Source organism: Belonocnema kinseyi, chromosome 3, assembly GCF_010883055.1.
Source record: "Belonocnema kinseyi isolate 2016_QV_RU_SX_M_011 chromosome 3, B_treatae_v1, whole genome shotgun sequence".
Taxonomy (NCBI): domain Eukaryota; kingdom Metazoa; phylum Arthropoda; class Insecta; order Hymenoptera; family Cynipidae; genus Belonocnema; species Belonocnema kinseyi.
In genome coordinates, this window is record NC_046659.1 from 27,478,463 (window position 1) to 27,505,142 (window position 26,680).

A 26,680-nucleotide genomic window follows, 5' to 3' on the forward strand; every position below is an offset into this window, starting at 1 on the left:
TTGATTTACAAAAAAAGTTCTATGGTTCAAAAAAAAATTTTGTTCAATAGAAAAAAGAGGTTGGTAATGTAGGAATTCCACTGTGTCGCATGCCCTTAATAATTTGAAGAGAAATTTAAAAAGGGAGAGCGGATTAGCCACGACCAACTACTGTGAATAACTCTGCCCGCCCGGTACGTGACGAATACAAAAGGAACATTATATTACCGTCGCACCACTCTTAAAAGGATCTTGAAAAGGACCCAATTCTCTTAAGCTATCTCCGAGACAATTTTGTTTCAAATCGACTTTGTTTATAGACTCAAATGGGCCAAGCTATTTCGCTAAAGAAAACTCAGAGATTTCTTTCTGTAGGGATGCTATAAAATATCATAACGGACGTCCCCGGACTCTTTTTTGAGGGATAATAACAAAAAAAATTTATTGTGCTGAATAAAAATTGTATGCTTATGCATTATTTTGAGGTTACGTCGTTTTTCATCTCTGCCTTTCTGATATTCTGGAAATTATTCATGAAATAAACTTTTTTGATTGCCTGTAAACAAGGTTAGTACCGGGAGTTTAGTTACTATGTTTATTTGTAAGTCCAAAGTTTTCGTCCAAAAATATTGTTTAGTTTGGAAGTAACGTTCGGGTGAATTGTAATACACATAACCTCGAAATATACACGCACGTTGTTAGCAATATCCAAATTTTTTTGATAAAAACAAAAAAATTGTGCGGGGACGTCCGTTAGCATGTTCGCTATTATTTCCCAGATTTTGAAGGCAAAATATTTCTTATCCTAGGAATGAAGTCAGGGAATCTAACACTGAAAAAATAGAGACTATTTCGTAAGCGCTATGCAAATGAATCAAATTTTGCTCAATTAAAACTTTTTTGAATTAACCTGCAAAAAAAGTATGTGGAGACGTCCGTTAGCATGTTCGCTATCATTTCCCAAATTTTTAAGACAAAATATTTATTCTAGAAATATAATGTTCCTTTTGTATTCATCACGTACCGGACGGGCAGAGTTATTTACAGTAGTTGGTCCTGGCTAATCCGCTCTCCCTTTTTAAATTTCTCTTCAAATTATTAACACTTTTTTTTTAATTGATGAATTTTCTCATTATACTTATTTATAATTGTAACTTATATACTGATATACAATTTTCTAGTTGAATTCAAAAATGTTGTCTTTTTTGGCGTATCTTATTCCATTTACGAGAAACGTTCTATTAATTCCAATTTTAAGCATTAAAAAAAAAGTTAGATATCTGAAGTCATCGAAACCCATAGATTCCGAATTATTATGTTTTAGGCTGTTAACTATGAAATTAAAAAAAAATCTACTTCTAAATTTTAATCCTAAACTTAACAAAGGACCCTTGAGTGTCGGCTACTCTATTGAGATAGCCTCTCTGCTTGTTATTTATGATTGTATTCTTATTTCAATTTCGTAAAGGATATTTTAAAGCCTTCAGAACATTTAAACGAGCTTCCTGGACCTTTGAAAATATCTACCTGAGTGCCTGCGGAGAATTTCTTTGAGATTCTTTGACCTAAAGAATTTTTAGTATATACTCAAAGATTCTTTTCGGTAGGGGGGGGGGGGGGGGCTAAAACTGGTAAAATCGCCAATTTTCTGAGTATCACATGCCCTTAATATTAAGGTTTGCCTCTATTCATTTGTAATTTTTCTATTTAAATAACATGGAAAATTTTCTTTTTTCTTTTTGAACTTTAATTACTTCGGAATGGCTTGTTTGCGCAACATTGCAGAGAGAGGATTCATAGGAAATTTCATGCTCTACAAAAAATGTGTGGAGGTTAAAGTTCCTCAAATCAACCGTTTCAAAGATATCTGCGATCATAAATAATACTAATTAAAAATTTCAAATGTTTTCGAATAACACTGCAAAATATCAAATTAATGATTTTTGAGTCTTTTTTATTACAAATTTATTTTATTTTCTACTAAATAGTAATAAATTTTATTGGATAATTAATTCTTTATAACAAAAAACAAGTGATTTTACAACAAAAAAATAATATAAATACAGAGTAAGATATTTTTTTGCAGTTTGATTGGGAAATATTTGAAATTTTTGAGTAGTGTTATTTTTGATCACAGATATCTTTGAACCGGTTTATCTGAGGAACTTTGACCTTCAGACGTTTTTTGTAGAGCGTGAAATTTCCTGTAAATGCTTTCTCTGGGATGTTGCGCAAACAAGCCATTCCGAAATAATTAAAATTCAAAAATACAACAACAAAAAAATGTCCGTGTTATTTAAATAGAAAAATTACAAATGAATAGAGGCAAACCTTAATATTAATATTAAGGGCTCTAATAGGCGCCAGCACTTTTGTTTTTTATATGTACTTTCAACTTTTCAACACTATTAAAAAAAATTGTTTTTTTTTTAAACATCTTAGTGTACCCTTTGCCCCTTCCAGTGTGTAGCGACACTACCCCTCACTGGATTTGAAGTTGCCCCAGGCCCTTGATGTTACGTTCAAGAAAATCATTTAAATATACAAAATTAGATCATTTCCAATTTGATAATGTTTAAATATGACATATGAACATTTTATGGACGAAAGATTAAACATTTTCCCACTTTTGGCCAATTATACATACAACACAATACATTTGTAAATAATAAAAACAAATACAATTTTCCACTGTTTAAGTTATCGTGGATAAATTATTGATTCAAGTTAACAAAAGTACGCGTTTGAATAAGTTATTATTATTATTATGATTTATAACAATGATCTCTTAAAATGATTCTCTTATGCTGCAGTTTTTTCTAAAAATTTTCACTTTTGATCCACTTTTAAATTCCAGTGAGATGATAATTAATTTAAGTTAACAAACGTAAGTGTTTCAAGAAGTTATTATTTCGGAGAAATTGCTGATGTACGTTGTTTGCTTTAGGGTCAGGTGAATTGATATCAATTAAGTTGTTTCCCACGTTTCGGCCCACAATGGTCGCCCTCGTCAGTGAGTTTTAATCAATCTGTGAAAAGTACACAATGTCTTGTAGTTACGCAGTTTCACAATTGGAAGTGTTATTCTTTGGTTAATATCTCAGTTTTTAATTATATACATTCTTTAACTTAAAATTTATATTTAATTTTTTTAATAACTATTGATAAAGCATTCAGTATTATTAAAACAATGTCTTAACGAAATAAAACATTGATGAAAAAAAATTGGAATGTAGTAGTAAAATCTTTTAACAAATTTTTTTTAAGTTGTCAGAAAACATTGCAGTCCCTTTAAAAATGACCCTGTAGTAAAAAGGGGAGATTACGATATCCGCGGTGACAAAGTTTTATTGTGAATTCCAATAGGATTTTTTGCGAGAAACACGAATCTGAAAGTTTTAAATCGTCATATCGAATAGTTTTCGATACATCGATTTTTTATGTTAAAATTATTGACTTTTTTGTTTGTAAAACATAATTTCTGAATATGAGTTTCGATTAGTTTTTTAGCGAGAAATATGTAAAGAATTCGTACTTTTATAAGAATCTATAAGGAATTACTAGCAGTCGCTAAGTTGTTATCTATAAGTTTCTGTTGGTATCTTTAATTCATTTTTGGAAATTCATCATTGATCCTCACAGACTTCGGGGTCTATATGGCTTTATATGGAATTACCAACAGCCACAAAGGTGGTTTCTATATGCTTCTGTTGGTATCTATATTTTCTTTCGGTGAATATCCCATTGATTCTCAGACTGTGACTATCATACACTATCATAGTCTATGTGGTCCTATATGGAATTACTAACACTCATTGGGGTGATTTCTATACGCTTCTGTTTGTATCTTTACTTAGTTTCGGTGAATGCCACAATGATGCTCATAGACTTCCGAGTCTGTATGGCTCTATATGGAATTACCAACAGCAACTGAGGTGGTTTCTATATGCTTCTGCTTGTATCTTTAACCGGTTTCGATGAATGCCACATTAATTCTCATAGACTTCTGGTTCTATACGGCCCTATATGTAATTACCAACAGCCACTGATGTGGTTTCTACACGCTTCTGTTGGTATCTTTATTTCATCTTGGGAAATGCCTCATTAATTCTGATAGTCTTCTGGGTCTATGTGGCTCTATATAGAATTACCAATAGCCACTGAGGTGTTTTCTAAATGCTTCTGTTTGTATCTTTACTTCGTTTCGGTGAATTTAACATTGATTCTCATAGACTTCTGGTTCTATACGGTCCTATATGCAATTACGAACAGCCACTGAGGTGTTTTCTATATGCTTCTGTTGGTATCTTTATTTCTTCTTGGGAAATGCCTCATTAATTCCGATAGACTTCTGGGTCTATGTGGCTCTATGGAATTACCAATAGCCACTTCAACTCAAAATATAAATTTTATGGAAAAAAGTTCATTTTTACCTAAATAATTGCATTCTAAGAACCAAAAAGTATGAATTTAACGAAATTGTTGAACTGTTCACAAAATAATAACATTCTTTTACAAAAAAGGTGAATTTTCAACTCGGGGGGGGGGGGGGGGGGGGGGGGGGGGTTGAAACAAATTCTTGAATTTCCCAGCTCTAAGAAGACTATAAACAAAGTCGATTTGAAACAAAATAGTCTCGGAGATAGTTTAAGAGATTTGGGTACTTTTCAAGATCCTCTTAGTGGACGTTTTAAGAGTGGTGCGACGGTAATAAAATGTTCCTTTTGTATTCGTCACGTACCGGGCGGGCAGAGTTATTTACAGTAGTTGGTCGTGGCTAATCCGCTCTCCCTTTTTAAATTTCTCTTCAAATTATTAACACTTTTTTTTAATTGATGAATTTTCTCATTATACTTATTTATAATTATAACTTATATACTGATACACAATTTTCTAGTTGAATTCAAAAATGTTGTCTTTTTGGCGTATCTCATTCCATTTACGAGAAACGTTCGATTAATTCCAATTTTAAGCATTTAAAAAAAATGTTAGATATCTGAAGTCTTGAAACCCGTAGATTCCGAATTATTATGTTTTAGGCTGTTAACTATGAAATTACAAAAAATCTACTTCTAAATTTTAATCCTAAAGCTTAACAAAGGACCCTTGAGTGTTAGCTACTCTATTGAGATAGCCTCTCTGCTTGTTATTTATGATCGTATTCTTATTTCAATTTCGGAAAGGATATTTTAAAGCCTTCAGACCATTTAAACGAGCTTCCTGGACATCTCAAAATATCTACCTGAGTGCCTCCAGAGAATTTCTCTGAGCTTCTTTGACCTAAAGTATTTTTAGTATATACTCAAAGATTCTTTTCGGTAGGGAGGAATAAAATTTTGATGATTTATAGGCTAAAATATAATAATTTTAATAAACATTGCAGTTCATTTTAATGATTTCTAAATATTATGTTAAACAACGCTGGAAATTTTGCTTAGAAGGTAAAACTAATTCATTTTCACTGCACACTTATTTATTTCGGACTTCACACATATAAATCCGAAAAACACAACATTTTAGAGGCCCTATTTTCAATTAAAAAAAGCTACTGACTGGTACGAAAACAATATTTTCCGAAAATTTCCACGTTTGGCCATTAAAATACATATATGGATATACTCAACATTGAAATATTTTGATTTCTTATTAGGGTCGAAATTTGATATATCAGCCACAAACACTTGGTCTTCTGTTTCGCGTATCTGCGCGTATCCGAATACCAAAATTAAAATATCGGTATATGTTTTTTTTATACAACGGCTGCGAAATATTCCGTCGTTCTCCCGTTCGCGTCGCAAAACTCCTGTCCAGAAACGTCCATTTATACTGCCGGTTTACCGCACGGAACGCGAAGGCAAATGGACGCCAGAAACAAAATGGTCCCTGCGGCCGGACTCGTCTATTAGGTATTTCAGGGTAGGTGGGGGATATACAAGATATCTGTACGTCCAGGGCCAAATAATAATACTAAATGCATATGACGGAACTTTATTTTTAATAAATCAAAACAAGCACGTGAATCACATAAAGGACGTTTGGTGAGTACGACCAGACAGGGGCTGGATCGTGAAGTCTCTGTATCTCTCTTAGTTCTTTCTCACCATTTTTCTTTCCTCTTTCTTATTCCCCTTTTCAGCCTTTCCCCTTTCTCGTTTTCCCATTCCCCTTTCCTTTATCACCTCTTACCATTTCCCCTTAACCATTTCCCTCCCCCTTTATCCCTTTCTCACCCCTTGCATTTTCCTCCCCCCTTTCCCAATCCCCTAAACCGGTTTTATTTCCCCTTTTAACCCTTTCCTTCTCTCAATTCCTCTTCACCATTTTCCATTTCTTCATTTCTCCGTACTCTTTACCCTTCTTTCATGTTCTTCCCGTTCCCCTTTTATTTTTCCCTATTTCCGCTTTTTCCTTTCCCTTTTCACCCTTCCTGTTTTTCATTTTTCTTCCTCTTTTCTTTCCTCGTTCCCTTCAACCTTTGTCTCTTTTCTTTATTTTACCCTTTCCCTTTTTCTTTCCCTTTGCACCCTTTTCTGTGTCTCATGTTTCCTCCTCTTTTCCTTTCAGCCTTTTTTTCCTTCTTTCCCCTTTTTTGCAAAAGGGAAAATGAAAAAGGGTGAAAGGAACGGGGAAAGGATGAAAAGAGAAAGGTTAAACGGGAAAGAAAAACAGCAAAAGGGAATGGGGGAAAGGACAAGGGAAGAAAAAAAATGAGAAATTGGAAAGGACGAAGAAAAAAGCGTAAATGGGAAAAATAAAAAGAGAACGTGGAGAATAGGAAAAAGGGAACGGGGAAATGAAGATAAGGGGAAAGGGTAAATGGTGTAAAGGGAAAGCGGAAACGCTAAAGAGGAATGGGGGAATAAAAGGGGAAAGAGTTAAAAGGAGAAAGGGTTAAAAGGAAAAAGTGAAAAATGGAAAGGCGAAAGGAAAACTTTAAAGCGGATTAGGAAAGGGGAAAGGAAAATGCAAAGGGGATGAGAAAAGGGTAAAAGGGAAGAAAGTGAACAATGGAAAGGGGAAAGAAAACTTTGAAGGGGATTGGAAAAGGGAAAAAGGAACATGCAAGGTGGATAAGAAAAGGGTAAAGGGGAAGGAAAATGTCCCCTTTACCCTTGTTCTTTTTCCTATTCTTCTCTTTCCTCTTTTAATTTTCTCTTTCCCCCTTTTCCATGCCCTTTTCACCCATATAGATCCATATATAAGTCGGTAATTAGCGCGTCGTCAGAAAAGTCCTACTTATAAAATCCATAAAGAAATCGGTTAAAATTCTGTTTGCAATTTCATATAGATTACATGTAAGGAGAATACACATAAAACCATATAGAAGTAGGGAATTAGCACGATTTAAAAAAAAATCCTATTTGTACATCCATATAGAAAGCACGTCAAATTATTTTTGCAGTTTCATATCGAATACATCTTGAGTGCATCCATATAGATCCATATAGATGTAGTGAATTAGCGCGTCGTGAGAAAAGTCCTACTTATAAAATCCATATAGAAATAAGTTAAAATCCTCTTTGCAATTTCATATAGATTACATGTCAGGAGAATCCACGTAAAACCATATAGAAGTAGGGAATTAGCGCAATGTTAAAAAAATCTTATTTGTATATCCATATAGGAACCACTTCAAATCTTCTTTGTAATTCCATATAGATTACATATTAGGAGCATGCATATAAATCCATGTAGATGCTTAGGGACTTAGTGTATCGGTAGGAAAATCCTGTATGGATATCCATATAAATACTTATAAGAAAAGGGACGCTCTTGGAATTTCATTCAGAAACCATCTCAAATTCTAATAGGAAATCCATATAGAATACATCACAAGGAAATCCATATAGATACATGCACCTTCTAAATGGTCATTAGGACGAGTTCTCGAAGTTCATCCAGGCTATAGACTTTTCGATAAATAAGTTTAACAAAAAAGGCGCGTAAATTTTAAATTAGGATATAATTTTTGAATATTGTAAGTACTCTTATTCTCCAGTCCTCTTTTTTCTATGCTTTGATCGATCCGCTGACTGTTCGTAAACACTTAAAGTGTAAAAAATTGAGATTAAGTTCTTAAAACTATGAGAACATCATCATTCGAAGCTAAGACCACCATTTATGCCCTATATCATGAAAAAATTTCTACTTCCAACAGAGCTGCAGTTCAGTATGTTTTCGGTGCTTGATTCGATTGTTTCGAATGATTTTGAGTTTCTTACGAGAAAGAAAAAACACGAGCAATATTGAAAGAGTTTCTTGAGGTCTGGTTACTTCTCTAAGGTTTCCTACGAGTTGAGCCCGGTAAACATTTTTTTTATTGTAAAATTGTTGGTCGAGACTCATATGCTCCTAGCTTACAGTGCTTCTGAACTAGTTCACCCGTATCCACAAGGTTTGGCAAACTGTCTCCCTTGTTAAGCTTAAGATAAATCGCTCTGCGTACAAGGCAACCTTGTGAAACATCCAGAAGTCTCTTTTTTTAGGATTCTCGTTCTTTTTCTTCAGGAATTGTGCTATTCGAATTTTTTTGAGGAGTTCTGCTATTTAAGAATTTCTAAACATAAAAATACTTTTGGGCTTGAGCAGTTTCCAGATTTTCTACTAAAATTGTGAGTAACTGTTCATCGTGAACATAAAAAACATCGTTCTATTAGTATTAAGACATGAGATAGCCTGGTTCAATATAAATCATGCTGTAGTCTAAAATTATTAACATTTTAGAATTTTCTTTTTGGCTATGAATTAAGATGCCTGATTTTTTTCATCCCGTTTACATCATTTTTCTTAAAGGTGTGACGATTTAAAGTCCACGGACAAAAAAGTAGGTCATTAGACCCGTGAGCAGGATGTTTAGGCGCAGCCGTTTTGACGCGGGACGTTTATGCACCGAGACATTTAATTTTATTTGCGTATCGATTATTATGGATGTAGGGGAAACTATGAAAAAGTTGATTACTTTTAAGAGTAGTTCATTTCAATTTATTGAAACATGAAATATAATATATAAAATGTGTTATATATAATTTTAAAAACTGGTTAAAAAACCACCGCAGGGTCTCACTGGGAGCAACCGTCTTTTAAAAATGGCACCGGCTCCCTGTAGAACCGCGGTATGGAATTTAACACGTAAAACGTATACTTTTTTTCTTTGATTTTCTTCAAGAAATTATAATTCAATTTATATACCCTTTTATAAGCTTGTTCTCTTCTCTGTAAAGATGTATTTAGTTAAATTTTAATGTATCAATAAAGTTATAAAAAAAATTGAGAAATCTCGAAAGTTGCATAAAACTGTAATATTTGCAGACTCTTAGCGATTCTTAGATATGATTGTTTAACTTTACATTTTTCAGAAGCAATTTTTAGAATATTGAGGATAGATTTATGAAAAAAATGTTAATTTTTTTTTTAATTTATAGTTTTGAAGCAATCACAAAAATGATTGAAAATTACAAAAATGAGTGAAAATTACAAGCGTCAGTTCAACAGCAGCTTTTCGCTAAACCTGAAGAATTTATGGCAGCTAAAAACTCAAAGTGGCTTATATTGTTAGATGCTTAGGACTTATGGATGCAGGCTCGGCCATAAAGCCTCTTGCAACAGCAATACAGACCCAAACCTGTAACAAAGCGCTCAATGAAAACCGACTAATAAAACTTTCCTTTTTAGTTCTATAGTTTTGAATATCTGAACTATTTTGAAAGACGCATTCCTTACAAAGGACATTTTCATTTATATTATTTTTCATATTTGAAAATTAGGATTATGTTACGCAAATAATCACTGTCTGATATTTTTTCTGTCCTATAAACAATTTTAAGTGATTCTTGTAGGATTTTTGGCCTGGAATTATTTAAAGGGCACAAGTAATGTTGTAAAATTAAATTTTTAAATGACAAAATAAAAAATTGTGTTGCCAAAAAATACTTTTTTGAAAATTAGTTCCACTTTTGATCAAGTAATTGAATTTGTAACCAAATAATCTAAATTCTTAACAAAAAATAGAATAGTTGATATTTTAATCTAAAAAGATTTTAATCCTAGAAAAAATAGTTGAATCCTCAACCAGAAATATGAATTTTTAACCAAAAATATTAGATTTCTGTCAAAATAGTTACATTTTCAACGAAAGAGACGAATTTTGAACTTAAAGTATGAATTTTCAACCTAACAAGTGAATTTTCAATAAAGCTGTTTGACTCTTAACCTAGAAGATGAATTTTCAACCAGAAAGATGAACTTTGAACCAGAAATACATAAGTTGATGTTAAAATTAAAAATATGTTTATTTTGAATAAAAAATGGTTCAATTCATCCAAACAGACGTATTTACAGCAAAAAAATTGGGTCGACGAATAAAGATTACAATTTTTAACCAAAAAGTTGCAATTTTAATAGAAAAGGATGAAATTTCTATCGAACAGATTAATTTTCAAACCAAGAAGACGGAATTTCAACATAATTCTTGTATTTTCATCTATAAAATATTTTTCAGTCAAGAAAAAAAATTGTAGATAAATTATGATTTGAATGGGAACATAATCATTTAAAATACAAAATACAAATTTCGAATTATTGTATATTTTTGAAGAGTATTTGTTTATTTGCTTTGAGGTTATTGTATAAATATAATTATCCTAAGTTTCTGCAGAAAACAAATATTGTAGGACAAATATGAATCAGTTTAAAGTATATTTAGAACCATTCAAAGCTTGGGAAAATAAAAAAACATTTCATAAATTTTATAAAGTCTTTCTTTTTTAAAATATTTGTAATCTATTAAAAACTTTTAAAATCCAAAATGTGTTTTAAACTGTGCGATTTTGAATTTTGCAACCCACAAAATATATTTCATGGCATTAATTTAGTTGAAAATAATTCATCAAACTCTGAAATCTATTGCCCGACACACCACTGAGGCTACACGATAGTCCATAATTCGTTTCGACCTAGTTCGTAATTTAAATTTTTATCGCTGATTAGTTCCGAATTCTTATTTTCCTAAATGTAAACCTTTCTGAGAGTCAACATCACCACCGTGGGACCTCCTGGACCCTTAAAAATATCTACCTGAGTGCCTGCGGAGAATTTCTCTAAGATTCTTTGACCTAAAGAATTTTTAGTATATACTCAAAGATTCTTTTCGGTAGGGAAGAGCCCAGTCCAGATCATCTAGGACACTCCCAGAAGGATAATTTCTGTGCTCGGCGAATCAGTCGGTAAGACTTTCTTTTTAGTACAGTGAAACATCTCAGACCTTTTTGTACAGAAAGCTACTTTAGAATATATATTTTCTTCTTGTTTGTTTAAAAACCCAGTTCAATTTTAATCTTTTTTGTTTTAGTTGGCCAAGGAAGACCTAAATTCACCTGGTTTAATTTAAGTTGGCCGAGAAAGCCCTAAATTTTAGTTTGTTGTGCAGATAACTTACTTCCCGTTAACAGTTAATGATTTTTTTAAAGTTAATAAGATGTTGAATCGATCTTTCTTTTCTCATTTCGAGTTCTACATTATTGTATATCATATTTCTATAAATATTAATCACATGAACAAAACAATGATTTGTTAATTTATTTATATCTAACAAGCTGTATTTCGTCGGCTTTGCCCCACACAGGAGAGCAAAAGCTGACCACAGCTTTTTATGAAAATCAAAACATGTAAAGATAGGAAAATATGATGGTTTGCTTCTGTGGTACTTTATGTACTAGAAAAATTACCTTTAAACATATCCAGCAAGAAGAATAAGTTATTTTAAATAAAAATAGAGATAGATGTAATATAACCTCTTATCGTTGACATTCCACTAGTAACGGACTTCACGCAATGTTTCTATCGTACCTGTACAAGAAGCCTGCATACCGACTGGATTGAGAATAATAATATTCAATAGTTTCTTTCAAGTAACCCCATAAGATAAGTGGCTGGTCTACATTTCTTATCATTTATCCACAAAAATTGTGACGAAAATTGTGACCCCTGGCTAGGTCACAATTATTTATGAGATTTAATATATTTTGGACTTGAATTGCGTCTAATAATTATAATTACATTGTGTGATATTGTTTTATCTGTCAAAATATCACATTTTTGTACTGTGTTGTCATTAAAGTTGAAAACTTTATATTTCTATCAGCGAATCTTTCATTCCTCTGTGGTAAAAACTGTTTTCTGTATAATTTTTCTTTTACAATATCAATTTTCAAGATTTTAGTAAGTAACACTATAACTATAATAAAATACATTTATTCAATGCAAATATAAAATAAAATCCCAAACGATTTAATAAATAAAATCGCAAAAAGCGTTGGGCTAAGCGGGTACCCTTGCCTCAACCCCATACTTATCCAGAAACCCTAAGAAATTTTCTCCCCTCCTCCCAACCTATATAGATAAGATCTCAACAAAAATGATAGTACATGCGACTAATTCAAAAATACTTAAAAGAATAGGACAAATAGGTGATTTTTTGCAGCTACAGAATGGTATAAACCATTTTTGTGACTGATACTTAAAGAATAAGCTTGTCGCTTAATCTATAAAAAATGTCAGTGGTTACTTATTCTAGAACGGTAACTCCAATAATCTTGAATTACGAAATCAATAACGTCCGATTAAGTATAGTAGAACCAGCGTGTGATCTAGGGATAAATTTTAATTTGCAATTAAGGGGGTCACCTCATGAAACGTCAAGAAGAAGGTTCTTTTTCAAGATTTTTTTTGTCACGAAAGAAACGATATACATCCATGGCCTTTTACATTTATTTTTAAGTATTTCTGAACAAAATTGCATTAAAAAAACCAAGTCAAAATTTTACAAAATGGCGGCGTTATTAATGGCGGACTGGGATGCCTCGCGACTGGAGTCGTTGAACGGCGTGCAGGATAGCGTCCGTAATTTTTGTCTGAAATCAATGCAATTTTTTTTTACTCAGTACACTTATTTATTCTATATGAACCACTAAAAAGCCAAAGAAAATAGAAAATGTACTATTTTGTTCTGTTAAAATCAAAATTTACAATTTTTCGCAGTAAAATTTGTTAATATTGTTAAATAAAAAGTATGAAAAATTTATAAAATTATGAATATCTGTGGCTCATATAGAGTAATTGTTTATTATCAACAAAATAAAGTTTATTTGAGGTCAATCGGTTGAAAACTTTATGTAATACTGCACGCCAGTTTGAAAAATGTGGTTTTGAGAAAACGCGTTTCAAAGTTTTTGTAAGATTCAACGGTGAGACACACTTATACACACCGACACACACACGCACGCCCGTACATACGACTCTCAAACACACTTACAAGCCCCTAAATAGAGTAATGGCACACAAAAATATTTAGGTGTGTCATATATAGCCTTTTTCCTGACAGATAATGCGAAAATTCACAAGTGATATACCATCCTGCATAGCGTGACTGACGAGCTCGTGCGCCGAGACACTCTACGGACTGTATCTTTAGAAATATTCCGAATTTCGATTCAACATTTTACACGCACATTCTCGAATAGTTTTTCTATCGATTAAACAAAAACAAAAAACTGCTATTTTTTCAGGTTTTCATGAGGTGACCCCCTTAAGATTTAAGGATCATATTGAAATAATGAGAAGACAAGCTACCAAAATGCTTAGAATTTTTTTTTCAAGACGAGTAAGAGTTTTAAAAAAGGGTAAAGTTTATAACGTATCACATGCTGAGACACTTGAAAGGATACAGAAGAGATTTTTAAGGTATTTGCTATTTGAAAAGGAGGGTATTTATCCTGAAAGGGGTAACTCATACCTTATACTTTATATACGGTTTAATGTAATGGCGTTGGAAAATAGAAGATCAATTCCCTACCTAAAAATGCTATTCAAAATATAAAATGGTAAAAATAACTGTCCATTTCTACTTCATTTTCGAGTACCTTAGTTTGATACACGATCTCAATAGCCTTTCTATATTAAAATTGATAAGGTAAGCAATGCTTACAACTCTCCAGCACAGGATATGTGTGGGTTAAGGGTGTTGGTTTAATCCGTCTTTGATTTTTTTTTAATAGGTACGGCATTGATTCCATATATATTTTTTCCGAAGCATTTGTGAACGAAAGAAGGAAAACTTGTCGAATATCCGGGGTTTTGCGAGATCCTCGAATCAATAAAATGTTGAAAAATCAAAAAATTTGTTGATAAAATGATTATTTTCCCGACAAATATGAATGTTGCGAAAGATAGAAACCAGCTGGTAGAAGACGGCAGCATTTGAAAGATTAGAATCGTTTGCTAATTTATTTTTTTACTCACAATTCCGACATAATAGAAGAGTTCTAGAGATTCACGGCTCTTCCAAAGGGCCAAGCCTTGAAGATGGTGTCCCCAAATTTTGCGAAGTACGTTGCGAAATGGAGCAAAAAGCAGAGAGAACTAACATGCCCTATCTGTGTTTTTGTAACTGTATTTGTGATCAACCACCAGGCTAGCTGTTACCTTCACTTTATACGCGGAATCGGGGCACCCTTCGTTATCGACCGTGGGTCAAGACTACAATTCTCGAAGGGGAAAACCTCTTCTGGGACGTTGACTTTTTGATGAGACTATCATATATCGATAATACTTCCAAAATAATAAGACCCGTGTCTCGGATTTGTTGGCACCTTGTAAGAACTATGGGCGTTTGTAAATGACATTAGCCAAGGGTGCAGAAACTCTACCGGTTCGCGCGCATGAACTCCCATCAACATCGATAAGTGTCTGCGTGATATTTATTTCCCAGTAGTATTTTTCAAACAAATAATTAATTCGCCGGGGAAACATTGAAAATTATTATTTGACATGTTTACAATACGAAAAAAAGTTGAGAAAAAGATTCGAACCCGCCACAGCGTGGTTACCAGTGAGACTCTTTTCCAGTGGACCAACGGAGCTTGATGGGAGTCCATGCCCGTGAACTCCCTACCGAAAAGAATCTTTGAGTATATACTAAAAATTCTTTAGGTCAAAGAATCTCAAAGAAATTCTCCGCAGGCACTCAGGTAGATATTTTTAAAGGTCCAGGAAGCTCGTTTAAATGGTCTGAAGGCTTTAAAATATCCTTTCCGAAATTGAAATAAGAATACAATCATAAATAACAAGCAGAGAGGATATCTCAATAAAGTAGCCGACACTCAAGGGTCCTTTGTTAAGCTTTCGGATTAAAATTTAGAAGTAAATTTCTTTTAATTTCATAGTTAACAGCTTAATACATAATAATTCGGAAACTACGGGTTTCAATGACTTCAGATATCTAACATTTTTTTAAATGCTTAAAATTGGAATTAATCGAACGTTTCTCGTAAATGAAATGAGATACGCCAAAAAAGACAACATTTTTTAATTCAACTAGAAAATTGTGTATCAGTATATAAGTTATAATTATAAATAAGTATAATGAGAAAATTCATCAATTAAAAAAAAGTGTTAATAATTTGAAGAGAAATTTAAAAAGGGAGAGCGGATTAGCCACGACCAACTACTGTAAATAACTCTGCCCGCCCGGTACGTGACGAATACAAAAGGAACATTATATTACCGTCGCACCATTCTTAAAACGACAACTAAAAGGATCTTGAAAAGGATCCAAATTTCTCAAACTATCTCCGAGACTATTTTCTTTCAAATTGACTTTGTTTATAGACTCCAATTGGCCAAGCTATTTCGCTAAAGAAAACTCAGATTTCTTTCGGTAGGGCTGGTACAGGTTCTGCACCCTTGGCTATTTATTTCCCAGTAATATTTCTCAAAAAAATAATTTATTCGCCAGGAAAGCATTAACAATTATTACTTGACATGTTTACAATATGAAAAAAAAACAAGTTGAGAAAAAGATTCGAACAGATCTTGATGGGAGTTCATGCGCGTGAACTGGTAAAGTTTCTGCACCCTTGGCTAATGTGATTTACAAACGCTCATAGTTCTTACAAGGGACCAAAAAATCCGGGACACGTGTCCTATTATTTTTAAAGTAATATCGATTGATGATAGTCTTATCAAAAAGTAAATGTCCAAGAAGAGGTTTTACCCTTTAAGAATTGTAGTCTTGACCCACGGTCGATAACGAAAAGCGCCCCGATTCCGCGTATAGAGTGAAGGTAACAGCTAGCCTGGCGGTTGATCTTCAACAAGTTATTGATCCGAGGATTTCACAAAACCCCGGATATTCGACAAGTTTTCCTTCTTTCGTTCACAAATCCTTCGAAAAATATATATATGGAATCAGTGCCGTACCTATTTAAAAAATTCAAAGTCGGATTGAACCAACACCCTTAATGAATGTTTAGTGCAAGACTAAAAAAGAAAATAAGAGAGAAATTACATTTAGCTATATTATCGCCATTTGCCATATTAGCGATGTTTCTTATTCAATTCTCCTCATGTTTGTTATGCATGATATTTATTCTAACATTAGATGCATTTATTTTATACAACCGTTTTTCAGGAAAGCTTCCCAAATTATTTTTAAGATCATATTTATTAGTATTTTTAATGGGATCACTGTATAATAAACGACCGAGACTGGACAGGAATCTTAATTTTTTGCGCATGCGCACTATAAAGTAATTTAAGTGAAATGGTCTATGAATTGAAGTTTTTTTGGAAATTAGTACCCTCCGCCCCCCTATGTCCCGTAAAGTCACGAGGCCTCTCACCCTTTTAAATAACGTCACGTCCCAAATGGACCCTCCCAACTGATTCTTAATTTAGCTTAAAATGTTTTTAAAAAATTACCCTAAAATTACTTTTTAATTCAATGAAAAGCAGTCTAATAGCATATTCTATTGGTTACACTTTTTTACACTTAATGCAGCTTTTGCACCAATCCCCCTGGCGGCCCGAATGAACGGAATGGGTACTCTACACCATACCCTTATAGTATCCTCATAGTATTCCTTCCGTATCATGCACAAATTTTTTTTTTGCATGATAGACATTTAACTTGTTGCAATTCGGTTTCTACGTTAAATTGGCCAATAGAATGTCACGGAGTAATTGCAATAGTTTTTTTGCAGCGTTACAAATTTAATAAACGTGTCATAATTTCTGCTGAAGGCGGCTTCAAGCACATCCATAGTCGCCTAAGTAGTATGCTGTTACTGAAAGAAGATGCGCTTGAAGTCGCCTTTAGCCTATGTATATGGAAGGGATACTATGTGGATAGTATAAGGATACTCTGTAGCGTATTCTTTCCGTTCATTCAGTCCTCCAGGGCCAGATCTCCTTCACGAAATATACTCTTTAAAAAATTGTATTCCTAAACCGAATTTGCGAAGGACCAATGACGCCAATGACTAATGGTTTCGCGAGATGAGTTCATGTAGGTGGTGTAGCAGAAGCCCGCAAAGTATAGGTTAGATTGCTAAAAAGGATCTTTAGAATTAGTGCAAAAGCTACAGTAGTGTAAGAAAAGTGTATCCAGTGAAATATGCTGCAAGAGGCGAATTTTTATTAAAAAAGGCGTTATTTCTGAGTCACTAAGATTTACATAGAAAATAAAACATAATGTTTCTCCTGATAATATTAGAATTGCAACGTAAGGCCCCCCCCCCCTTCCCTGCCACGATCCGCCACGTTAGATTGTACCCTACCCTCCGGTAATACAGCATGGCATCATTCATGGACTACGCTTATTATGGTTATTACTGCAATATTTTTTATATGATTTATAAATCTTGGAAATTTTTTGCCTCACAGAGAATGGTATTAGAGTTATTTTATTTATAAATGCACATATTTAACGATACTGATCATTTTTTAATTTTTTTCATAGATAAAACAACAAACTCATGTGAACAGAAGTCTCAGCGACGAGATTTAAAACGTAGGGATGATTTTAAAGTTTTCGGAGTATCGGATGCTTTTCAGAATTATATTTCCAAACATCTGACAAAAATATTCGACAAGTACGTTTCTTTAGATATTGTTGTTGAATTATCATAACGCAGAAAAGGTACTTTAAAACAGCATTTGGAAAATAATGTTAGATTTTTATATTAAATAAACAATTTAATCTGTTCCGTATTTTTAACATTTAGGGGTACTGATACCAAGATTTCGATGTGCTTTTTTTATGATTGGCTTTTATCTGTTGCAAAACATGAAAAGATTACAAAATATTCTTATATGTGCTTTTTATATGTGCAGGAGTATCAAGTTTGTGGATAATTTGGAAAAACATTTTTTCACTGCAGAAAAACAAGGATCAAACTTTGGAGGGGGGATCAGATTATTGAGCAGATTTGATACAGTTGTTCGCGATGTAGAAAATGCCACTGAAAATGGTAATTTTTTTATAAATAAAAAGCGTCGTAAACCAAAATTCTTGAAAAAAGATGATAACGTTCCAAGTAAAATAAAAGTTAAAGAAGCGGCTGTGCATCCAGGATGGATTTTGTCGAAATGTGATACGAAAGCTTGGGCTAATACAAAAAAAGAGGCAGAATTTAAATATAAGAAGCGTCCAGATGGATCACTATTCAATCAATGAGAAAGGAATCCGTATATGGTACATGACTTTCTTTATAATATTCTATGATTAGCATTTAATTTGTAAATTAATGAAAAGAAGTTCTTATAAAATTGATTTCTGAAAAATATTACAACTACTGTCCAATTCATTTTCTACCCCGAATTTTGGTTGTTTTGGCCACTTTTTTTATTGGTAGATTTTCCCGAGTGGATAGTACTTCTACGCGGTTTTGAGCGCTTGTCAAGTTCTTGCATTTGTCACCTCAATTGCCGTATCTAATTAAAAATTCAGTTTGTTCAGCGTGAGCGGAATCTGGAGATGCCTCTACAATCAGTAAAAAATTCTTTTCTTTTCAAAATTCTTAAGGAATACAATTTATTACTTTGTTCTCACAGACAACCATAAATTTATTTTGAATATCTGCTGATAAGTAATGTATCGTTATGTTTTCCTAGTTTCTTGAGAGTGACGGACTTGTTATAGGTGGGCATTAAGAAGCTGGCCATATTTTACTAGAAGTTCAAGGATTCCCAGGAAGTTAGTTACCTTTGGACATGTCTCTCATTTTATCACTGTCCCCGCTGAAAGCAAAACCTCTTTCAGCAAGAAACATGGTTACATGTAAAGGTCTTCTTAGAATTTCTTTTAACACTTCTCGCTCATATTGTATGTTCTTAAACAATAAGTCAGGTGATACCATCGCTGATTTTTGAGCTTGCAGAAGTGTGCTGTAAATTCTGCGCTGTAAAAAATAGAGGGCTTCCTTTGCTCTTCTCCACACTAACCAGTCTCTAAGCACAATCTCACCATTCCCTCGTTTCTTCTTGAAAATAGAGATCGGCAGCTCATCATCTATACAATATTTTGGAAAACACCGTGGCAAACTTCCAATGTTAAAATAAGATGATTCAATAACAAAATATGTTTCAATAATGGGGTATAATGAAGTTAAAAGATATGAAGAAGGTGCAGTTAAATTATCACTGACATACCATCCTCGGAAGCTATTTTTAAGAGAGTGAGACTATCAACTTTATCGGAAATATTATAGGCATTGTCTTTGTGAGATTCCGAAGGACTGAATGCTGAAGAAAGTTTTAAGGAAGCTTCAGCTTTAGGACTAGAAACCTTCAAAAATCTGTCCAAGAAAAGTTTTCCTTTTGATGTCTTATTTTCTCCTTCCGTTTCTTTGCATCCGACTTAAGTTTGTAGCTTATTTTTAGCGCAATACTGCATATTTTACGGAAAAAACACAAAAAAAAAGTTTTCATTCACTAAATAACTTTGTAAAGGACTACTCATGACGAATGCAAACCGAAAACTAAATTTTGAATCAAGCTGAATCGCTGATCTCGCAGAAATAAAAAATTTGATAAAAAATCGGTCATCGCTTACATACTTATAAAAGCTCACTGCCGCTTTAGTGTTTTGGGTAATAACGATAATCGGATTTTTTTCTGTTTTTAAAACGATGCTTATGTCATGGTAAGTAGTAACTTCAAAATTTTTCGAAGTGAACGTGACAATATTTTGGCGAGATGTAACAACGGAAAATGCTTAATCAAATCAACGCAATTAATTTTTGGTCCCTTTTGAAATAATTCAGAACTAAATGTTACTAAGCGTAATTAGATGTAATTAAGCTAGAAAAATTAACTGAGTAAATAAATAAACAATTTCAAGACCGCGGGCCCCATGTGGAGCCCAGGGGTATTATCCCTGCTTGCCTCCCCCCTCTCGGCGGCCCTGCATTCTCAAAGTTAGTTTTACAGCAAAAAAATTAAAAAGTACTATTGTCCAAATTAAACCAAGTTAATTTTTGGATTTATTTTATTCAACAAATTAAATAACTTAAATCCCTAAAAAGGACCATCGGTTTGCGGATCGTAAAACGAAATAAACTGTATACCATTTTTATACCTAATTTTAACAAGGTTTAGTATTTTTCTAATATTTACCCCATACCTACATTTAGTTGGTCTATTAAAATACACTTCACTTTCTCTCTCTTATACTGCGATAATAGACTATTTATGAGATCTGTGGCCTTAAACTAGTTTCGACTAGATTTATATTTCCTTATCTGATTCTTGTTTATTTTTCAGGTCTGTAGGGATAAGAGACTAAGCTTTAACATTGGCATTTTAATCCCTTCACACTCAGGCGAAAAGAACATTTCGTGTCAAAAATATTTTCGACAAAAAACATTTTAGAATCACGTGATATTGGCAGGTTCAATGTTTTTGGGCTCGCTGAATCCAAATCTGATTTTGGATTTTTTAAATTGAAAATGGCGGATCCAATATGGCGGCCATGAAATAGTAAACATATTTGGATCTGGATAAACTTGGTGGTGTTTAGGTTTTTGGGGTTGCTAAAATAAAATTTGGTATATTTTAAAAATTAAAAATTATGTATCCAATATGGCCGACATAAAATGTTTCGATCTGAATAAAATTGGTGGTATACAGTTTTTAGGGGTCGCTGTTTTCAGATCTGATATTTTATTTCTTAAAATCAAAATGGCTGATCTAATTGATCTATGTACATTTATAATATAATATGTTCATTTGATCATGATCCGAATATTTTTAATAATTAGTGTCCGCCATATTGAATCCAACATTCTGAATTGTGCAAATTAAACATCAGATTTGAAATCAGCGACCCCAAGTACCTAAGTATCATCAATTTTAGCAAGGTCCGATGATTTTTAATAATTCATGTCCGCCACATTGGATCCGCTATTTTGAATTAAACGACTCCAGAAACCTAATTCACCAATTTTATGAAAGTCCAAACATTTTTAATCATTCATGTCCACTATATTGCATGGTCTAATTTGAATTTCAAAGAACCAACATCAAAGAGAAGCAAATCGTGGGGATGAAGGTCAAATAAACAACGAATAATTTCAAATTGAGACGTTTCGGTCACCGTTTCTCTTTGCATTAAATAAAAGGTTGAGACTAAAAGTACAACAACCAACATCAAATTTGAAATAAGCTAAGTTGTCGTGCCTAAATTACGTTAGCTTCTGGGGGGGGGGGGGTTAAGGTTGTTTCTATGTTGTCTTAAATGAGGGTGTACATGATCGAAAACATTTCTCATGTAAGGTTTTTTCAATCGGTCAATATCTAAAAATAAAAAGTGAAACAGACTTTTATACCTTTAATATGGAAACATCTGTTTGTTAATGCGATCTAATATAAAAATTTCCAACCATTTCTGGAAATTAGGTATTTCTGGTTAGGTGGTGAAAATCCAAGATGTCTTCACGCCGAGGGACAAGCAATAATACCAGTTTCATGTGAAGAAACATTTTTTTATAAATTGAAAAAAGAATGGTTTTTTAGTATAATGTATTTGGATATTGATTTTAGTTTTCCAAAAGCTGTCACCAGATGAAATACATCTGGAAAAGTAAACATACGGAAAAGTAGGATAACAGTTTAAGGCCATGTGATGAGTGGGTTACGTGACCAGATTCCTACATTACCGCCACTTTTTTTATTTCCCAACTTATTATCACACTAAACGCGACATCGATTTGAAAATTTGGGATATTCTACACGAAGCACTAAGAATGGTGGGTCTGGTCCTTAATTTGTATAATTATGGAAAAAGTTTTTTGTTATACATAGTTTTTTTTCTTTTTTCATAATTATTAAAATTTAAGGACCAGGCCCACCTTTCTTAGTGCTTCTTATTTATTATCCCAAGTTTTCAACTCGATGTGGCGCTTCATGTGAAAATAAGTTGGGAAATAAAAACGTGAGGGTAAGTTAGGAATCTGGTCACGTAACCCACTCGTCACATGGCCTTAAATGAGAATTCTTTTAACGAGTATGTGTAATCAGTGAAATTATGTCGTCAAAGCAGGGTGGCTTATATATTGATTTTTATAAATCCCTAAAGTTTGTTTTTCCAAACTTACGTCCAGAAAATACCGAAAGTAAGGCTTCATCTGAATGGAACGATGCAACAGCTGGTTTTCCTAAAGACAAAGAAAAATTAAGATAGTATATAAAGAAGCGGATTGAGATAATAATTTGAAAGGTTCAAAGAAAACTGTAGATATTTCTACTTTTTAAAAGAAAAACGTAAGTTTCTACTGCATGTCTCATAGTGCTCATTTTCCTAGGTTATGAGCTTAGTAATAATGCTGCCACCTGTTGAAAAATAATTTGAAACATCCTTATCTGTAATATAGCATAAACATGGATTTTCTTCCTAACTAATTAAAAATATCTCCATATCACTATTTTAATAAGATTTAAAATGAATTTTGATTGCCTAAAACTGCTGATTGTATTCGAAAACTTAAAAATGCTGTAGGCTATGCATTAAAGTGTGTTAATGTTTCAAAGTTTGGTTTAAAAATCTATTTATTTTCTAATTTGACAATGTATACTCAAATTTTCAACAAAAGAAAGTTTTAAATTTTTGCTGCGTCTAGTCATCCTCAAAAACTGATGCAGTTTGAAAAGGGAATCCCTGCCGATGAAAAAGAACTGAAAAAGCACTGGTGAATGACACTGGGCCGTCAGTGCCGTTTCAGTGGCTGTTTGTGTTGATTTTCAGCACCTAAGCGGCACTGAGAAGTGATGGGACTATCATATAATGGTCCAATTGTATTCGTCACGTAACGCGCAGGCAGATTTATTTACAGTACCTGGCCGCCACCAAACCGACTCCCTTTTTAGAATTTTTTTTCAAATTATTAACACTTTCGTTTAATTTATGAACTTTCTCATTATACATATTTATAATTATAACTTATATACTAATATAATACTTTCAATTAGAGTTGAAAAATGTTGTCTGTTTTGGCGTATCTTATTCCATTTACGAGATACGTTATACTCATTCAAATTTTAATCCCTCCTGAAAATTCCTATATAGGATCTTATACAGGAACCTATATAGGATCCTTTATAAGATAGGATCCTGTGTCATTTCCTATAGCTGGAACCTATAGGTTAAACATATAGGTACCTATGTAGGATCCTATGTAGGTTCCTATACAGGAACCTATATATGAATTTTCAGTAGGGAACATCCAAAAGAAAAAGTTAGATGTCTGAAATAATCGAAACCAGTAGATTCTGAATTCCTAACCTTCTCGTAGATAATTTCAAAACTTAACAAATTTTAATTGTTGATTTTTAATCCTTTTCAGCTGGTCTACTTGGTAGACTACTCGTATTGGCATAGGTATGCCGATTTTCACTAACACTATAGTATACACTACTAACGCACCTTTTCAAAGACCTCACAGACTTGATTTATTGGGTGAAAATAGCATTTTAAAAATTTAAATGGATACTTAAAGGGGAACTCAGGTATAGAAAACTAGCGGTACAGGTAGTGCTCAAGAAACAGCACTGAATCATCAATGACCAGTGCCGTTTCAGATTATAATCTGGGAGGCACTTATACCCAACAGGACATTGAAAACAGTAGAAAGGAACTAGCGAAAATGGAGCAAAATCTGAAGAAGAAAATGCTTTAAGCTACGAATCAAGAGAAATACAGAGATTCCGTAAAAAGAAAATTAGACGATGTGTCGTCTAATGATGCAAAAAGTAAGAACCCTTATAGACCCCGCATTAAGGTAGATCAGATGAACCGAGGCTTTAGCAAGCTATAGTAGACATACCGTAATTTGGTACGGCTGCACAAGACTAGTCGTCGAACAGAAGAAATCAGAGGTTGCAAAACATTAGATGAAATGCACGAGGAAATTTTAAGCATAGGGTTTTAAATATCTAGAACAGCAGCGTATTTGAGACTTCTCCGAAAAATTTGGTAACCCTGGAAGGCAAAAGACATGTAGTGACTGTACCAGTAAGACTTTTCAAGGCACAAAATGATAGTCACAAAGTACACACTTACGGTCAATTTTGAAAAACTTCAGTGCACTATTTGGAACCTCTGACATCCATGCTAGCTCCTCAGCAAGTTGCTTTTATATCTTAGGATGATGAGGCAAGAGTTCCGATAGGGTTGACAGCAGTACACAAACAGTCGCCGATGGTGATGCATGTCGAGTACAGAGTAAAGCTTCCAGACAATGATTGTACAATAGCAGAACGTCATAAGCTCATCAAGCCTGTGTACGCAAGCATTGTAATAAAACAACGAAGCCAAGGAAATGCAGAGTATGTGAGCTATTCAGGGCCCACTTACATCATCATTAGAAGTTAAAAACATGAATCATCAACTGCAGCTTCTCACGCAATCGATTTCAAAAGATTTCTGAATCTTAAAGAATTTGACGTAATTTTAAGAGTTGCTAATCGCGTAAAACAATTGTAATTATATCTGCTGTTGGAGTACCCGATGGAAATTCTAAGTAGGAAAATATTTGTTTTGTTCAAATTAATTGTAATGAATTTTTAATATATTTTGTGCTGGTTCTTATAACTAATTCGATTCCTATAAAACGGTAAAATTTGCCTTATAAGGCTAAATAGATATCTGAAGGTTATTGCACATGCGATTTAACACTTCAAAGAACTTGATCTGGATGCAATATTTGTGGCTACTAATGCACCTGGTCGCAGTGCATTCAATCGTGTATAAAGTAGGATGGCATCACTCAGTAACTGGCTTTCAGGGGTCATTCATTGTCATCATACATATGATAAACATCTTGATTACACTGGAAAAACCATATATGAGGAGCAAGAGCAAAACAATTTTGCTAATGCTGGGACTACTTTGGCCAGTATATGGAGTGAGTTTTTGATTGATGAGCACCCTGTACTTGCTGAGTATAAAGATCCCAGTACTTAAACTACAGACCAACACCCAGATGTAAGTGACGACTGGAATACACTTTATGCGCGTGAATCAAAATATTTTTTGCAGGTAAGTTATTGATAAAATACTTATGTACATATGTTTGTTAATATTGAAATCAAGCAATACAATTGATTTAATTCTTTATACTCTTAACTGATATGATAATTTTAATTGATGTAGATATTATATTGATGGTCTTTTTTGCAGGCTTCAAAATGCAGTGAAACGTCAGAAGGTTACAATTCGTACTATATATTCTGTTTTAAAATCACGTATGTTGTATATTTGTTTAAATAATTTTTGGAATTATAATAAAACAATATTTAAAAATTTTTAAAAATAAATCAATCAAAACAAAATAAATAATGAAATAAAATGGAATAATAATTAAATAATAATAATAATAAATAATAACAAAAATTAAAATGTAACTTTGATGTGAATTATAATGGCAAAAGTCAGTAAATAAAATTATTCATAGTAAAGAATTACTCAGGTCGTCAAAATTTGTACCCAAAGATCGGAAAATGATACCCCGAAGGATTTTCGTGTCCTAAAAACAAATTGGTTGTCTACATTTTTCCTTTACTCTAACAATAGAAATCTCAGAGTTTTTTCAAGGCGAAAAAGCCTGGCCGGTTTGACACTATTTGCAGGTTCGATTTGAATGATTTAGCCTCAGAGATAGTCAGAGAGATTTGGTTCCTTTTCTCATTCCTTTTAGAGGTTCTTTTAAGAGTGATGCGAAGGTAATATAATGGTCCTTTTGTATTCGTCATGTACCTGGCGGGCAGAGTTATTTACAGTACTTGGCCGTCGCTAACACGACTCTCTCTTTTTAAATTTGTCTTCAAATTATCTACACTTTTTTTTTTAATGGATGAATTTTCTCATTATACTTATTTATAATTATAACTTGTATACCAATATAAAATTTTCGAATTGAATAAAAAAATGTTTCCTTTTTTGGCGTACCTCATTCCATTTTCGAGAAACGTTGTATTAATTCGAATTTTAAACATTTAAAAAAAAGTTAGATATCTAAAATCACCGAAACCCGATTGATTCAGAATTATTATGTTTCAGGCTGTTAACTTTGAAATTTTAAAAGTTGATTTATAAATTTTATTCCGAAAGCTTAACAAAGGACCTTCGATTGTCGGCTACTCTATTGATATAGCCTCTCTACTTGTTATTTATGATTGAATTATTATTTCAATTTCAGCTTCTCTGCTTGTTATGTATGATCGTATCTTTATTTAAATTTCAGAAAGGACATTTTAAAGCCTTCAGACCATTTAATCGAGCTACCCCGACCTTTAAATATATATGTACCTGAGTGCCTGAGGAGAATTTCTCAGAAATTTTGAGAATCTTTAAAACCTTGAGAATTAAATA

The 26,680-nt window shown here is 33.1% G+C and overlaps 1 protein-coding gene across 3 annotated transcripts in view; it reads left to right on the top strand.

The window, feature by feature from the left end:
• Positions 1 to 23,680, top strand: part of LOC117168854 — a 24,671-nt gene extending 991 nt beyond the window's left edge. For 2 of the 3 annotated variants that reach the window (XM_033354719.1, XM_033354721.1), the window contains exons 2-3: positions 17,774 to 17,906; positions 18,148 to 18,599. In XM_033354719.1, the coding sequence (XP_033210610.1) occupies positions 17,774 to 17,906; positions 18,148 to 18,490 (476 nt within the window). In that variant the 3' untranslated portion in view covers positions 18,491 to 18,599. Of the gene's footprint in view, positions 1 to 17,773; positions 17,907 to 18,147; positions 18,600 to 23,654 lie in introns of those variants that run through there. The other variant, XM_033354720.1, reaches the window with a different exon arrangement.
• Positions 23,681 to 26,680: the final 3,000 nt, after the last annotated feature.